Raw genomic sequence first — 16,853 nt, 5'->3', positions numbered from 1 at the left:
ACACACAGACAGAGAAACAGAGGGAATAGTGGGAGAGGACAGGTTCCTGAGCTTTCTATCCTCTAAGGGGAAACTGAGGTTTCTCTAGCTATCGTCAAAAGCAGACATTTTCGTCAACTTTGAAATGATTCTCCCAAGGGGAAGATATTTTCACAATGACTGGAGACGGTAACCAGCCGACAAAACAGGTGTAGTTTTGCTGTGAAAAAATGAATGTCAAGCGTGGGATGCATACAACTAAACGTATAAGAATACATAACTACAAAAAATCCATCCAATCATCACTGCTCGTGATAAACTGTCTGTTATGCTGACAACAGAGAGCGGGCTGTCGGCTTACATAGAGTTTAGGCCCAATTTCTTCTTGCTGTCTCACAAAGCTGATGTCTGCTTATTGAGAACGTCCCTAAGCTATGACCCATTTCTCTCACCAGAAAGCAGAAGTTTACAATGAGATAATAAATGTATAATTTGCACTGTCAGATAAAGCAGCTTTAAATCAGAGCTGACAGAGGGAAAAACAACACGCACTGCTGTGATGACATGTTTGTTTATATATTTATATTTAGCTATTTTTCAGATATTAGGCATTTGGCTGACGATCTTAGAATAACCAGTTCAGCAATATAATAACAATAGAATAGCAGTCATATATGAAAAGAGTGTGTTCGAGCCTGACCTCAATTGATGTAAGAGCAACAATTCTTTTTAAGAGATTCTTCCTCTTTAATTGTGAGAGCATTAAACATACCCTTTTTCATCACAACCAAGTATTGTAACCCTACAGCTATTGAGCCAGTTTTCATTAATCTTATTTGCTCCTTTATTATATCATTATTGATTAAAATATATTATTATTAATTAATTACACTGCTGTTACATTTTGGAATCAGATGCTATGTTGATGTTTTTCTTCCATCCTTTTATAATTTACATTTAAAATAGTTTTGAGCCCCAAAGAAAGAAGAATTAAGTGGATGATGTCCCAACAGTGTTTCATGAAGGGGGAGACTATTGTTGTCACTTTAATTTTGTTTTCCAGGCAAGAGAAGCCAAGAAAAAAAAGAAATCATTACAGAAACACAGGATGCAACCGGACCCTTTTATATTTCCATATTTCTTTGGCCCCTCTGCAGTCCAGTAAGCAGTCAGAATGAACAGACATCGTGTCAGTCCATATGTTTGGATCTCATTCCAACGTGTAACCCCACAGTAACTGCCCATTCCCATTGTTACTTTGAATAAATGCTTTTCTAAAGCAATAGAGCTGTTAATATTGTAGCTTATTGGCATCATTGTACACTTGACACTGAAGTCTGTTTCTTTTTAAATCTGCAAACATTTTGATGTTCAGATTCCAGGTTATTTTTGCCCTTTCAATTATTAGCTTAGTTCAACAATTGCAGTGTTACAGACATAAAAAAAAACCTGTTCATACTAAATAACACCAATGTGTAAAAAAAAGAAGCAAAAAAAGACTCTAGAATCTAAAAGCATGAAAGACTATTCAAAACATAGAGTAGGCCTCTCAGCCACCTGACTGGAACAAATCAAGCTTTTTTGGCAGGCAATTTCATATTTTGAACATTAGTGTAATTTTAAAAAAAAAACCAACAGTTGTAAAAACGTTGGACAACAGTGGACATGGTGCGGCCAGAGTCAGCAGCTGGAATAAGGGCCGTTCCTGGCATGTTTTTCCTCGTGTCCCTTGTGTTTTTGGAGAAAGTGGACAGGTGCTGTGGCTGCAGATGAGGAGGGGTGGGCCACCAGTGATGTCTACAGCCTCCAAGCTATTGCTGTGGAATTTCAGAAGATTGAGGCACTAAGACACGGAAGGGGTGAGGAAAGAGACAAAGAGGAAGGAATAACACATGCCCATACATGCTTTTCCACACCAAACCTCTGTTTTTAATGTCTTGCTGTAAATCCTCCTCTCTTTTTTACCTCAAACTTTCCCCTCTCCACTTCCTCTACTGCTCTATGCTTGTAGTATTCAACCCTCTTAATAGCAATTTCAACATCCTTGGTCAGAGCTTTCACCTGTTCCCTCTGTCTCCTAGTCTGAGCACACTCCAGCTGTGCCCCTGAGCTCAAATCATCAATCTGTAACCTCTCCATTGCAGTCCAAGTCACAGAAAATGACACTGACATCTCTTCTAGCCCTACTTTTTTAGCTTAATAGTCAATTTCCGGTGTACTGACTTTAAGAATACAAGAGCTCCTGCTGCAACCTTCACTGCTGACTCTATAAAGCCATTGTCTGCATTCACTTATCCTAATTAAAAATGGGCTGTGTGATTAGGTATCGTCCTAAATGTTCAAAGCACATCAAACTATTTGTTAAATAAAATGAATGTGTACACTGCATTTTAAATATTTTATATTTATTTAATTTATTATTATATATATATTATTTTTTTTACAAAACATTCTACAGAAATATTATTCCTTATCAAGTACATCACACTGACCATTCCATTTTGTAGGCCCTCCTACTGGTGGCATCTCCATGCTAAGAGACTGGTTTTCTGGCTGGAAGAATAAGGCACTCTGGCTGTGTGAAAGGGCCGAGAGGGCTGGAATGTTTGCCACAGGTCAGGAGTGGCGCTTTCTGCTCTTTTGTGTGTAGTCTGCAGAGGAGGTGTGGAATGCAAACTTCATGAGAATAAAAGGGACGAAAGGGAAAGAGTAGCTGGGGGTCGGTGGGCGGGAGGGAGACATAAAAACAGAGAGAGAGAGAGAGAGAGAGAGAGAGAGAGAGAGAGAGAGAGAGAGAGAGAGAGAGAGAGAGAGAGAGAGAATGGTTTAGAAAGGAGTTAGCTGGGACGGTTTAGGGGTGTGGAGGCAGACAGAACACAGTTAATTGAGAGAGAGTGCTAACAAAAAAAGTGGCCCACGAGCTGCAACTGAAAGAGTTAAAACTGTTGCTGCAGCTGCAGACATAGCACAATGAACACGCCACAGAGAGGGCTTTCAGAGCCATGGCACTCTGGAGATCATGATGTGCCATTTCTGAGTCCCAGTTAATACCGTTCTGAGAAGCGGTTACATCTCATCATACGTCATTCGTCTCCGGCACATGCCTGCAGAAAAGCATTAATCACAATACAGTGAAATTTAGATTGGACTCAGAACGCTATTTCATGAAGTGAAAGCAACGTTTTTTGTGGCACAACATTTCTTAATGGGAACAAGCTACAACATACAGGGCATTGCCACTTTTAGGTTATTAATTCAAAGAGAAACAGCATGCTCAATTACATCTCATCTTATGCAAACACTCAACATAGATGGCGTCCTAGGGGGGCTGTCCACTTAGCGTTAAAACCCACTCACCATGTTGCAAAACGCCTCTGACCCGTTTGCTTACTCTGCACTGAGAGCAAAGTACATTTATAATGACTGTAATGCATAGGAGTTTCCTTGCATATTTGCAAGAAAGCTGGACGAAGAACTTCTGTCTTTCACACACGAGCATTCAAAGAAGTGCTGCTTTGAACCATATTTAGATTTTACCTTGCAAATAACAGTTTTCAATATAAGTGCCTTGCTATTAAGAGATCGCAACATGATCACTATGTTTTGTGCTGTAATCTAACAGTATAGAGGAGGCTACACTGCAGGGGGAGTGGCTGGTTGAGTTTATTTCTACTTGTTTGAGTTCATTGAACAGACGTGGTCCTTAGATGTTAATTGGTTTAGTCTCCCGTCATCTCTAAATATCATAATTATCACCAGACTGGCACTTCCCCTTACTGGCCCAGTGCAAAAACAGAACATTTCCACACACTTTCTCATGGTCCGTTCCCTGGTTTGGCAACCGAGCAGCAGGGTTAAGCAACCGACTGTGTGGAGTAATACGTCTGAAAACACGGCTGATGGAGATCTCGCTCCTTTCAACGCGGCTCAACTATTTTTTCGAATTCCAAATACCATAATTGGTTCAGGGAAGTGCAGTGGTGATTAAATACCGAGCTGCCAATCCTGTCCTGTCTGCTGTGTAGATTCTGCCCCCCACTTTGTACTGCAGGCAGTCAGAATATCTGTTGAAGGATAGATTTGTATCGCAGGGTGTGGTTTGGTGTAAGCTCTTTTGTAAGAACACATGCTTTCTGATATATGGAGATACTATTATCAGCAGTCAGTGGGTGGCACAATCACATTTCTCTTGAGGTGCTTTTACATATGGGCATTTCACCAGCCTCTGACAGGATGACCTTCATTTTCCCCTACAAGCAGTGTTTCCTGTGTTTATACTTGTACTCTTGATCAGTTAAGGATGTCAGATGTTTCTTCCAGTTTTGAATTCACTGTCAAAACCCACATTTTACACAATCCTGCATTAAAGACCAGATTTGTTTCAACATTAGCCAAGAGACCACATCTTCTCCTCCATGTGAAATGTATTACAGTGTTTTTTTAGAATCTGCATGTGCAGAACGATTTGTCTGTTATCTGAAGGTTGATCCATAATTCTGCGGTAAATAGTGAAATGATTTGACAAGCTGTCAGGCTCCACACACACACATGCACACACACAGACACACACATGAACTGAGATACAAGCATCATTCACAGTCATCTTAAGATCTTCCTTATATTGTAAGGACAGAAAGTAAGATAATATACAACTAAAATATATCAGAAGCCCATTAGGAAGCAGTGATCTGAGCTATTTTTCATTATAATTGCATAGAAAAAAATGGTTTCCCCTTTGAGCATACTGTACATAACTCAGGATTTGGCAAGCTGAGAGAGTCAGCTGCCTTTTCCTTTTCAACTTTGCATGCATATTTTATCCTGGCAGTTGGCCTGTTGCCTTGTTCTGGCATGTTCTCCGACACAAGGAGCAATAATTCTAAATGCTCTTCAGGTCCTCATGAGGATTAATGAGGCTTCACTTTATCTCACAGGGTCTAAAATGTGGGGAGGACAGATTACTTCCCTTCACCTTCCACCTGCTCAGTGATTTGATGATAAGGAAATCCCACCATCATTTATCAGCACAGAATGACCTGCAGAGGGAGAGAGAGATACTTCCAGTTTGTAACACCATGTTTCTGGGCTAATCTTCAAACTTAAAGACTGAAAGTATCATGGATCTAATTCCAAAGAATAAGAGACTAAAACTAAAATACAGAGACATTCTCAAGCTTTTTTTTTTTTCCTTTTACACAATCTGTGATGGATTCATCTCCTGCCAAACTTGATATGATTTTTTATTTACTTTTCAAACAGCATATCCACAAAATGTCAACACACAGATGGAGAACGATATCTTGGTGTTTCCACACGATTTGTTAGTGTGAACATAACAATGTGGCTCGATTGGATTCTGCTGGTTATCAGAATAAAGAGACAGCGAGCATGATCCGATTTTACTCTCCACGTTCAACTCTGTTTAGCAACATTTATGTGTTTACATCAAAAGTCAAATGAATTTATTTACATATATCGTCATACGTCTGATTAGCGAATGTTGACAAACAGGCATTAGACAAACGGATTACTTTTAATTGGAATTTTCCTGCACATCTTGTGTAATATTTTGAATATGTGTTGGGTCCCAGGCTCAATCGATGCATTTTTGATGGCAGTCATGTGGAAACTTCAAAGTCTGCTGTCAGGTCTATTTCTGGATTTATAAAACAAAAACTAATTGGACGTTAGAAACCTGAGTTTTTCTTTGTTTGATTGTTTATTGTGTTTTGAAGAATGGTTATCTGTACGTTGTCCACAAAGGTACACAGCACATGCTGTGGAAATATTTCTCACCCAGAGCTCAGACTACGCACTGGACTCTTAGTAACTATCTGCTAAAAGCTGTTTGGAATGCGGCCCTGACTCAGGCTGGCTAAGCTGGTACTGGGAGACGGTGGGAGGTCAGGGCTTCATTGTTTACCGACCAGATCAACCGCAATCTGTTCAGTTATCTGGGTATTCCTATCAAACCTGCTTCTGTCACTCACTACAAAGCATTTTATGTTCCGCATAATCACTTTACTGTCTTTGAGGCTGAGGAAATGTATCTTTAATTTTCATAGAGGGTCCCTTATTTTAAGACGGATTTATTTTTATTACTGAACCAAACGTGTTTTTTAAAAGGTCTTTATACAATGAAGGAGCATTCATATGTTTTGAATTTAAATCCTCACTGATGTCAATGGTGCTTAATCATTTTCAGCTAAGAGATGGGGTTGGCTTGGAACAATATGGAGCAGTATCTTTGGATAAAAGAGAGAATTCTGACTTTTAAATGAACGTGTTTCTCCCTCTTTCTGTTTGAGACTCAGCTCCCTGGAGAAATTAGGGTTTGGCTTCTTTTCTCTGAACGTTCTTTGGGACAGCAGTTGCTTTATAAAAGGCTTGTTGTAGCTTGGACTCTAGACACGTTATCTTTGGTAATTTTCCAATTAGACAAGGTCCTCACACGTCTTATCTTGGAGCATGCCTCAACAGAATACCACAGTCTTTCTGGAATTAATTAGGCCTCTGGCAGGGTAATATTTATCCTTCACAGGTGATTGTCACAGTATAAGTTTAAGTTTTGGCCGATGATTGGAACAGATGTCACCGGCAGCATTAAGAGGTGATCAATTTTTTCAGCTCATAGCTGTCAGCAAGCACTAAAGATGATTAGCTTCATGCAACCTAATGCAAAATCCATTCCTTTTATGTTATACATGTAAAAGCATGTTCATTACAAGATGGTGTAACACCCAATTACGTATTTTCAATAGTTTGATGAAGTTGAACATGCACAAAATATATGTTTCTGTTGTGTAGAAACAGGAACTCATTCTAGCCACACTCCTTGTTGTTTTATTTAATGAGTTTAAGCCTGCCCCTGAACTAGTAGTCCACGACCTCTAACCTGAGGTGATGCAGCCTGCAGCCTCACTGTGGTCAAGCACCAGTCTGAACAAGCATCACAGAAACGCTTCAGCAATGTCAGGCTGAGATTAGACTGATGGTGGAGATAACCTGCCCTGGTCTGCAAAACACCAGAGCAGGTTCAGTGAAGTTCAGAGCTTGGATACACCCTCCAGCTTCAAATCTCTGATCTTCTGTGTGAGGGGAACACCATCAGAATCACACAACAAGAATAGATTATGAAGTATCAGAGCATCACCATCATAATCATCATTAATGTTATGATGCTCGTCATTGTTTCATCCTGATCACCTCTATTTTCATCACAGGCGTGCCACTGCAGAAATCAGAAAGCTGACAGGTTGACAGCATTGTTCTCTCAACACTTCTGTGGGTAATTACCACCAGCAAGAAGTCAGACCCCACACATTATCGCCAGTAATAAACATGATTTAAGACGCAATCTCATCCATGCGTCCTCGGAGCGTCCTATATGGGAGGGAAGAGGCGGAGGAGGTGGAGAGCAGAGGGAGGGAGTGATGATGGTGAGTGGGAGAAATTGAATGAGAGGGGCAGAGCGAAACTGAGAGAAGCCACCACAACAAAAAACTTCTCCAACAATCAAGCGTGGAAGTACAAGACTGGCTCCTCTCCTTTTCTCCCCGCATGGCTGCTGAGTTCCCAACAAATATAACTTCAGTGTAAAGTTCTGCTGGCGGAGGCAGAGGGGGGGTCTCCGCGTGGAAAGATGGAGCATTTAACAAGGAGCAGGTCGCGCAGGAGAATACCGCTATTTATTGTTGTCCTTCTTCACGTAACGACGACACGAGCTGGTAAAGTATAGCTGCATGATGCACTGTCCCCTTTACCTTCATACATCACTTGGTCCTCCGCCACCAAAGTTATTGGCGCAAAAAGCATAATCTTTACTTTAAAAGTTCACTTTGGATTCTTCCGAAACCTGCATATGCAAAAATATGCTGAAGTTGTTTTTCTGCCTGAACATGAATTATCCGCGTCATTGGGCGGTGAGCACAGTCGGATTGATTTAGTGTTTCCTCCGTAAGCTCGCATTTTAATTGAACACATCTCAAAGCTTCTGCATTTGAACGCGTCCTTCTTCCTCCCTGCGTCAGGTGAGCTGGAGGACGTGCGGCGACTTCGGGGAGAGAGATGCATGATGTCACGTTTGCGTTTGCTTGTGACCAGCGTCGGTTTACTGTGAACAGGTTTAACGTTGGCTTGAGAAAGAGCTGGATGGCTGCACACTGACCGAACAGAGTAGATTAAAATTCCTGTCATGGATCTGTTTTATGTGCCCTTGCTCACATAGGACCTAGGTGAATGCGCTTAGCACTAACACGCTTACTGACTTAGTTATGATTATTCTGGCACACTTAAATACTTTACATTTTCTACTAGTTCAGCTCATATTTTACACACTTTAGTCGCTCTGTGTCACGTAGCAGTGAAGTACCTGGACTCTCTTTGTATTAATCCACCTGTAAGAAGAGGGCCAGCGTCCTGGTGGCCACACTTGTTGCACTTTCAGGTTTGTTCAGCAAGTGCTGCACCCATTTCGAGACTTCCCTGTTCCCAAGATAGCCGGCAACAATCATCTTATGCATACTGCATGTCATTTGGCCATCTGCTATCTGTCACCCACACAGGTCTCAATGCCCTGTGCTCGTGTCCCTACTATCTCCAACTGGCAGCAGACTATTTCATTGCAGGTGTTGGGGTTTAGAGGCTCCCTGATGGAGCGACATGCCTCAACAGCAGGAGTTAACCCTGTGGTCTCTTTTTCGCTCGTGGCTTTCCACATGCACCCACTTTATGGCTGGCAGGATTTGTAAGGAATTGGCGGACATGAAGCGATGGCAGGGGAAAGAGAGCCAACTGACATAATCACATTCAAGTGACACAGCGGCTGTGGCGTTCACTGCTCTCTAATGAGGGCCTGTGAAGTGAGGGGCTGAGATGGTTTAAAAGTGCATGGGACATATGGTGCTGCCGATATGGCAGTCTTAGCTACGTGCATGCGCTCGATAATGTGTTTGGGTGCCTGTGTGTGTGTATGTATTACAGTGCCAGAATGTTTTCCCATATGCTTTCTGTGTGTGTTCGGCAGAGATGAGAGGACTTTGTAGTCATGTTTGCTTACAGGAAGTGAGAAATCCTTGCACACGTCCACGGCTACTTTCAGTTAGAATCCTCTGATCTTTTGTCTCAACACATTTTTGCGCAGTTCTTTTTCCTTCTTTTCATTTTTTTCTGTTCCTGGGAATAGGCAGTGTTTGTTTTAATTGTATATGCCTTATCTCTTCTTTTACATCATCGTTCTCCTCCTGCTCATGTCCCGCCTCATCCTTGACTGGTTCTATGAGGGGAAATCGTGCATGCAGCCCCCTCACTGTGTCCTGTTTGATCAAGCCTCCTTGCCAATTCTGCACCCAGACTCCCAGAGGAGGACAGCAAGCCTTGTTCGCCTTTGATCCAGCAACAAATTAGTGGCAAAGGAAAACAAATGAAAAAGGCAGCCAAATTTAGCAGGATAGAGAACAGAAAAAGAGGAATTGTACGCCTGTTACAGCTCAAGCATTTTCCTCTGCTTTGTGAGTCTGTGTTTCTGTAATGGAAACATTAGACATCAGAAGTGTCAGACTGTCTGAAACTATAGGGACACACATCAGCATGTCTGAGTCAGACATGCTGATGTGTGTCCCTATTTGTGCTGCAAGCGTCATATCAAACTGCCTCTCAGTTTTTTTGGTGAGGCAAACAGTTTGGAGTTTCCCCAAGTCTTTAATATGTCGAAATGATGCTTTAACACTTCATGGCATTGGACTGCAATCTATAGTATCCAACACACATCTGGCTTCCAGAAACTCGGTAACTCCCTTCCCCTCTAGCCTCTACGGCTTTCTGATCACTGGATGCTTCGAGATGGAGATGCTCCTTGTAGAATGTCAATGAGTAGACATCAGAGGGGCTGACTTCGCTACAGCGTCTCCTTACATGTCATCTGCCTCTGTATCCTACTTCATGAGCCTCAGAAAAGTTTGAGAAGATTCATCCATCACATGCACTACTGTGGCCTACATGCTAATTTTTAGTAGAGGCCACAGTAGTAAGCTTTCCTTCCAGAGCCTGCAGTCGTGAAAACAGTATGCTACCCTCAGTGACATTGCGACCCGGCTCATATTTCATTCAACATTTCTGAACATGCCAAGTGTCTTTCAGACACTAAACTGCGAACACAGAGAGGCCTACGACTTGTTAAGAATGTCTTTAAACTGTCCCTCAAAAGCACAAAGGAGCAGAACTTCTAAAGGAGCATGTGTATATACCTGTCTGACACATGATGTGTGTAGCATTTAGTGTTACACTTTGATTTTATCAGCTCTGGCGTTACGCACTATAATAGCTGCCTCAATGTTATGATGTCTGAGAGACTAAATGACAGCTTGGGGTTGGAACTTGAATGGGCTTGGTCATGTGTAAGCTTGCATGTTAATCCTTTGTGCCTGAGGTATGTATGCAAATGTCCATTAGAAATTGTGTGAGCACACTTGTGTAAGTATTTGTTTTAGTGGTGTGTTGTGTTTCATATTTATAAGGACTTGATCAAGAAAGATTGAGAAAAGATGTTCCAGCGTCAGGTCATTTTAAACTCTCCCCACACCTCTTTACATGAGTTTAATGAGACAATTTCAGGAAAGGTTAAGGACCGAGGTTAGCACGCAGTGGAGCTAACGGTTAGGGAATGGATTTGCTGTTGTCAGAGCAATAAAAAGAACATCCTCACAAGTATAGAAGTACAATGTGTTTGTGGAGGGTCTGTCCAGTTCTGGGCTTTGAGGGGCAGGTGTTTTCTCTATGGGCCAAGTAGCTTTTGGCCCGTCGGCCCATCATGTGGTGCACAAACATGAGCAGAACAAACTGTGGAGATTCAAGAATGTGGTGCCGATGTGAGTTGGAAGGAAATGTGTAACACATGCCACCAGAATCTTGCAGTTTCAACACCAAAAGTAACACGACACTGACCCATATTCAGCGGGTATTTCATTCTCACGAGGAAACAGTCAATCAGGGAATTATAGCCTGGCCTTGTATCACTTCCTGTCACACAGACAAGAGAACATGATCGTATAAAAACTGTATTAATATTAATGTAGTATTATGAACAATTTGTTATACTACGTGCTTAAAACGTATTGAAGAATTAATGCGAGGCACTGTTGGTCACTTTCACCATCGCTGTCATCGTCTGTTAATAATATTCGTGACTTCATAACCCATCAGAATATGATTTAAGCCGTTCCCAGCAGTTGTCCATACAACCACTGACATGACTTGCTCCTAAACTCTGAGCGATAACTCAAAGCAGACCTAAACCACAAAGCACATTCAGTGCGATAGCTATTGCTGCCTCTCTGGTTGCGAGCTTCCAGCCCAACAAATGTCCCTATTTTACAGTAAATATATCTTTGTCATATATAGGTGTTTCAACATATTCTTTGTTTCAATCATTTATTTTTTTTTACAAAGAAAAGAGCAGACAGCTAAAATAATAGAGGGATTCAGAGAGAAATTTTCACTTGGGCAGAGGCCCAGTGCTGTTTTTCCCCCTCTGTGGGCGTCATAATTGAGCTACATATATACAGCTTGTGAGGGCTGTTTGGTCATAATAGTGTGAATGTGAGTGCAAGCAATCTTATTTCTCAATCTTATTTGACTGCTCATGTGCTACATCTTCAGCGTGTATTAGCTCCTCACCTCACAGTGTTGTTGTCCACACACAGCAGTGACCCAGACAAAAGGTCACACCCACCGCTAATTAGATTAAGGCCGTTCTGCATGGAGCCCGCGGGAGAAACTGTGTTTTCATTTATTCAACCTCTCCCACTGGATGTGTCACATATTCTTCATTATTACTCAGCATATGTGATGCAGCTTGTTGCATTTAAAATGTTTTCTGAAGAAATGCCCCCTCACCAGTAATTTTTTGACAGAGAGTGGGATTTCAGAAGGAAAGCTCCTTTTTTTTCTCCCCTCATCTCAGGGTGTGGTCCCAAATACTATGGGAAATTGTCATCACTCATATTCAGTTGGGCTTCATTTCTCGTTAAAATTCCCCAGTTCCCATGCGCAATCGTATTTGACAGAGTGGTATTCTGTGTGTGTGCGAGGGGTCTTTTCAGGCTGAGTTCAGAGTGTAGGTGGTATGAGTCATGAAGAATGTCTCCAGAGACATTTGCTTTCGAAACACAGAGCACATTATGTCCATGTATGACTAAATGGTGCAGAGTTGTATGACCGCTGGGCATGGAGAGTCTGTGTCAAGTGTCACACAGCCAGAGAAGATTCACAGATGGAGACTGTTTGATGGCATTTTCGTGGCATAGAGCATAATCTGTGAGGTGGAGTGCTTAGCTCTGGTCTGTCAGGAAGATTGTGGACAGCTCTGTTGCTGGACAGACACGGTTGTCTCATTGAAAACAGCACAAGAAAAAAAAAATGCTGAAATGCCAGATGTCTGTGAAATTGCTGGATATTTCAGCTCCTTCCCAGTTCCCATGGACTCTGACCTTTTGGTGTGATTGGAAAACACTCTGAGTCATTAGTCCTCTGAGATTCTACGATGCTATTTCGAACACGTTGAGCCATATCTTTAAGCGGTGGGTACACCGTGCTTCATGGGACGACAGAATCACCATCAAGGTGGCAGGTTCTGTCAGTGGCCATGCCAGCGTGTTGATTTAATTCGCGCTCATCCTCTCATTTCTTTAGAAGCAACATCATTTGACAAGTGAGGTCCTGTAAGGACACGATTACCACAATGAGATGCAAGCCAAGCATCAGTCAGTGTTGCAGGATAGGTAAAACACAACTTAAGGTGACACGAATGGATCCGAAGCAAGGAATAGATGCATTTGATTGAATGCTTCATGGATCCAGACTTTATATAACCACCTGCCACAAGCCTGGGGTTTTCCTCTTGACTCCAGAATCACCGGTGGTGGTATTGATATAGTGAAATACAAGATACTCCACAGGAACTTGTTTGTATTCTATGTGCGTCATGCATGTACTCATCAAGCTTTTGATGTTGTTGCTTGCAGCAGATGTTGATGTTTGCACCCTCAGAAGTCCAGCACAGAGTTTTCCCACATTCTTTGAATCAGCTTTCTAAACTTTCTATACACCAGTTTTTTTTTTTCACTTGGACGTGGGATGCCTATTATTTGCTGGACGTTTGACTGACAGATCATTGTGAATGCAGTTCATTTTTTGGAAGAAGTTGTGCTGCTTGTCTCAGATTTCTCCCTTTGGCCTTGTTGCGCGTCTTGACTGTTCTCTGTTGTCTTGAGAGTGTCAGAGGTCAACCGTCTCCTGACAGGTCGTAGCTGGAACAACTGGGCAATGGTTATTTATAAAATTCACAGCATTTGAGGCAGGAATGAACTTCATAAGGTTCATTTATGGGTGGCACTCACGTCTCATCTTTGGATCACTTGAAATAAATCAATTCTGGTGAAAAGTTAATTGTGTTATTTAGTTTCTTGACCGTTTTGTCATATGCTGCTCCGGATGGGCTGACAGAAATCCAAGGATCCCGTATAATTAAACCCATGCTGCTTCAATTTCAAACTATCCAGCCTGTTCCAAACATCACTGCCTTATGACCTCTCTCCCTGTGCATGAGTATGTTTGAGGGGTAGAGAAAGAACAAGATAGATATTTACTGTAGAAAGAGAGAGTCTTTTGTTTTATTGGATTCTAACCTTTGACTAAAACACCAACTTTAAACTTTGCTACCCCAAAGGAAATTGATTTGGAGTCAAGGCCAGAGCTACAAAGAGCTCAATTGGAATTAAATACAAATATTAAAGATTAGGACTCAGACATGATGTGAAATGCTAATTAATCTGTTGTGAATAACAAAGTGCTTTGACAGAAAGGCAGACGTGTATTTAAAGGTGCTTTATATGAGATTGGGAACATTTCTACTGCCTCTCAGCGGCTCTCAACATAGCACAAGCTACATCGCAAATAGTTGTTTGCTGCTGTATTAATGCTCTGTACATCGAATTTAGCATCTTTCAGCTTTTAGCTGTAAGAATGAAAGAGACTCAGTGGGGCAAGCATTCAGCTAGCCCTTTGATGACTTTATTGAAGTAAATGTCATTTGTTTGTTGGAACCAAAACAACTGTATTGGTCAACTTAACCAGAATTGTCAATGTATTTTATTTCATCAGGCCAAAAGACCGAAAAACCTTGATGTGAACGTGAGAATGTGAAATCAGAAACAATGTCAGTGTCGCGATTTAAGTGTGGGTGACTTGTCTGTGACCTTTTAAAGTCAATACCTTATTCCTTGACATTTCAGTCTTTGTTCACTGTCACAATGGCAAGAGCAGAATAGAAAATAATCCCAAAAGACTGTGTGTGGCCAGGTTATTGGTGCCACTTGCACATATAACCCCCTAAAGCTTTGGTTTTTGGAAGCTAGCAACTTCTGTAATTATTTAATTACCACTGCTTATTTATTAATATATATATATATATATATATAACTTTGACTATACAAATTACTCAAATCCAAGCCCCGAGGTCTTAAATACCTTTAGATCTGGGCCTAATGTTTTTCCTCGTTGGGGCCTGGCTGTAATTCACATCTTAACCTGTTTACAACCCTGTTGCCATGCCAGGGGACCGCGAGGGCGAGCTCCCAAAGCTGCTTGGAATAAATGTCCTCTGCTATGCAAATAAATAACGCCATAAAATGTAACGTGGTGTTTTTCCTGCAAGCAACGTCTGGGCATCGGTGCACTCTCTCCACATGTTTAATTAACAAGGAGAATAAAAAGCCAGCTCTGTATGAGCGGCAAGAGCTACAGGAGGCAATTTGGGTTTAGGATCCTCATTTCAGATGCCTGGAATGCTAAGTACTGAGTTGCCCTGAACCGGCTCTCACTAGCAGCTGGTAGGAGTCTGGCAGCACACAAAACTCTGATGCTCACTTTATTAAGAGGACATCTGATAACATGACCAGAGACTGCAAATTAAGCTCAGGCTCATTGTAATGAGGGAGCCAATACTGGGAGAAACCTCATATCTACAGAGGCATTTGTTGATTAAATGAATATCTTAACACATCATGGAAGCTGTTCTCCTGTTTGTAATTAAAGCCAACTTGTCTCAAGAGTTTTCATGAGAATACTATCTCCTGATAGGATTGCACCAGATATTTACATGCACTTTTGGAAAACACCTGAAACAAAGAGAACTACATTGAGAACAAACACAACAATATTGACAGAAATGTTTCTTTTTAGTTGTCTTCTGTCTTTTTTTCAAGCTTTGAAGGTTTATTACAGAACTATAGCTGACTTGTTTGAACAGATGTTTTAATGGCAGGAATATTGTAATCACTGAGTGCTTATTTGTGCCAGTGAAGTGTTCAAATTGTAATGAATGCGATGCGGACATATTGTCGCTCGCTGGTGCAGGTGTCAGCTGTCAGGTGTGCTGAAGTAGGATTATGGGTTAGACTGTGTACCACCCCTATCCTATAATGACACCCACAGAGGCCTGGCCACCTGCCGCCACATCTCAGAGGAGCTCGTCTCTTCCGACTCTGAGGAAGCAGGAAGCCTCCAGCCACACTAAACCCTGCTCTTCAGCTCGGTAACAACCAGTACTTAACTGAGCCAGACAACAAACTGCTGTCACACTGGCAGAGTTTAAGTGTTACACTGACATAATAGAAAAAGATGCTGCTGGAATCTGCCACAAGTTTCACCCTATCATACATCCTTTTTATAGTTGTTCATACAATGCTAGAAACAGAAATAAAAAGGAAGCAGGACATCCGCCTTAAAAAAAAAAGAATAAATGTCTTATTTAAAGCGACATAATTAGCAGCAGTCTGTGAGCATGAAACAAAACGCACCACTTTGTTTTTTCTATCTGCTCTATAAAAATGTGCAAATTATTTTGTTCCCTTTTTCTTCCGTTTCCAGCTGATCCCATTGATGTTCTGCAAGTGCTGGAGCTGTCAGAGAACATGGAGGGGGTGTCCTTGGAGGCTGGTCTCTGCACCAGCAGGACAGGCTTTGAGGAGCCGGACCGGGCCTACAAGATAGACAAAAAGATTCAGCTCAGTGCGCCAACACGACAACTTTTCCCTGGTATTGGACTTATTTTTCCACTGAGGACTTCTAATAATGGCAAAAGCCTTGGAATGTGTCACTTTTGACAGGGATCCTTCCCTCTGTAAAATATTAAGAGATTTGACTATGATCTCCCTTTTCCCCTCCTTGTGGGTATTCACTGCTTTCATGGGCAATATTATTCATCATTATTATCTTTACTAAGGTCCCACTGGCAGCGGGTGGTGCCTGCATGTTATATAATATTTGCTCCCTTCTCTCTCTTGTAACAGCTCCTCTCCTCTCTTTCCAGATTCAACCATATTTCCTGAGAATTTCTCCATGATGGCGACAGTGCGAGCTAAAAAGGGCTCCAAGTTCTTCTTACTTTCAGTGTATGATAAACGGGGCGTTCAGCAGCTGGGCTTCGAAGTGGGCCGTTCATCCGTCTTCCTCTATGAGGACCAACATGGACAGCCCACACCAGAACTGTATCCCATCTTCAAAAAGATCAACCTGGCTGATGGAAAGTGGGTAGTTTGAGGGCCTGTAACATCTCCATTAGAGCAGATATGAATGACATCTCTGCCTCCCTGTTGATTTGATCGAACATTGTATCTGTGGTGTGTTCACTAGAACAGGTTTACCAGCACTGTGTAATTTATATTAACTGCTCAAGTATAACTTTCCCATTCGGGCTGATTCATAAAGCTCACTTTATGTGCTTGACCTTGAGTGACCTGAAGCGAAAGATGCTTGTGAAGCACTTGAGATATGCGACTTGTGATTATCTTGTTCATAGAAGTGAAGGACATCGATCC

The 16,853-nt window shown here is 41.8% G+C and overlaps 1 protein-coding gene across 1 annotated transcript in view; it reads left to right on the top strand.

Annotated features, from left to right (window-relative positions):
- Positions 1 to 1,709: 1,709 nt before the first annotated feature.
- col5a3a (collagen, type V, alpha 3a) overlaps positions 1,710 to 16,853 on the top strand; it is a 52,341-nt gene continuing 37,197 nt past the window's right edge. The window contains exons 1-3 of the mRNA XM_068578452.1: positions 1,710 to 1,838; positions 15,904 to 16,071; positions 16,346 to 16,562. Coding sequence (XP_068434553.1) covers positions 15,948 to 16,071; positions 16,346 to 16,562 — 341 coding nt within the window. The 5' untranslated portion in view covers positions 1,710 to 1,838; positions 15,904 to 15,947. The remainder of the gene's footprint in view (positions 1,839 to 15,903; positions 16,072 to 16,345; positions 16,563 to 16,853) is intronic.

This window comes from Clinocottus analis, unplaced genomic scaffold, assembly GCF_023055335.1.
Source record: "Clinocottus analis isolate CAN_PGR_092001 unplaced genomic scaffold, fCliAna1.0.p SCAF_16, whole genome shotgun sequence".
NCBI lineage: Eukaryota > Metazoa > Chordata > Actinopteri > Perciformes > Cottidae > Clinocottus > Clinocottus analis.
This window is presented reverse-complemented; position numbering and strand designations above follow the sequence as displayed.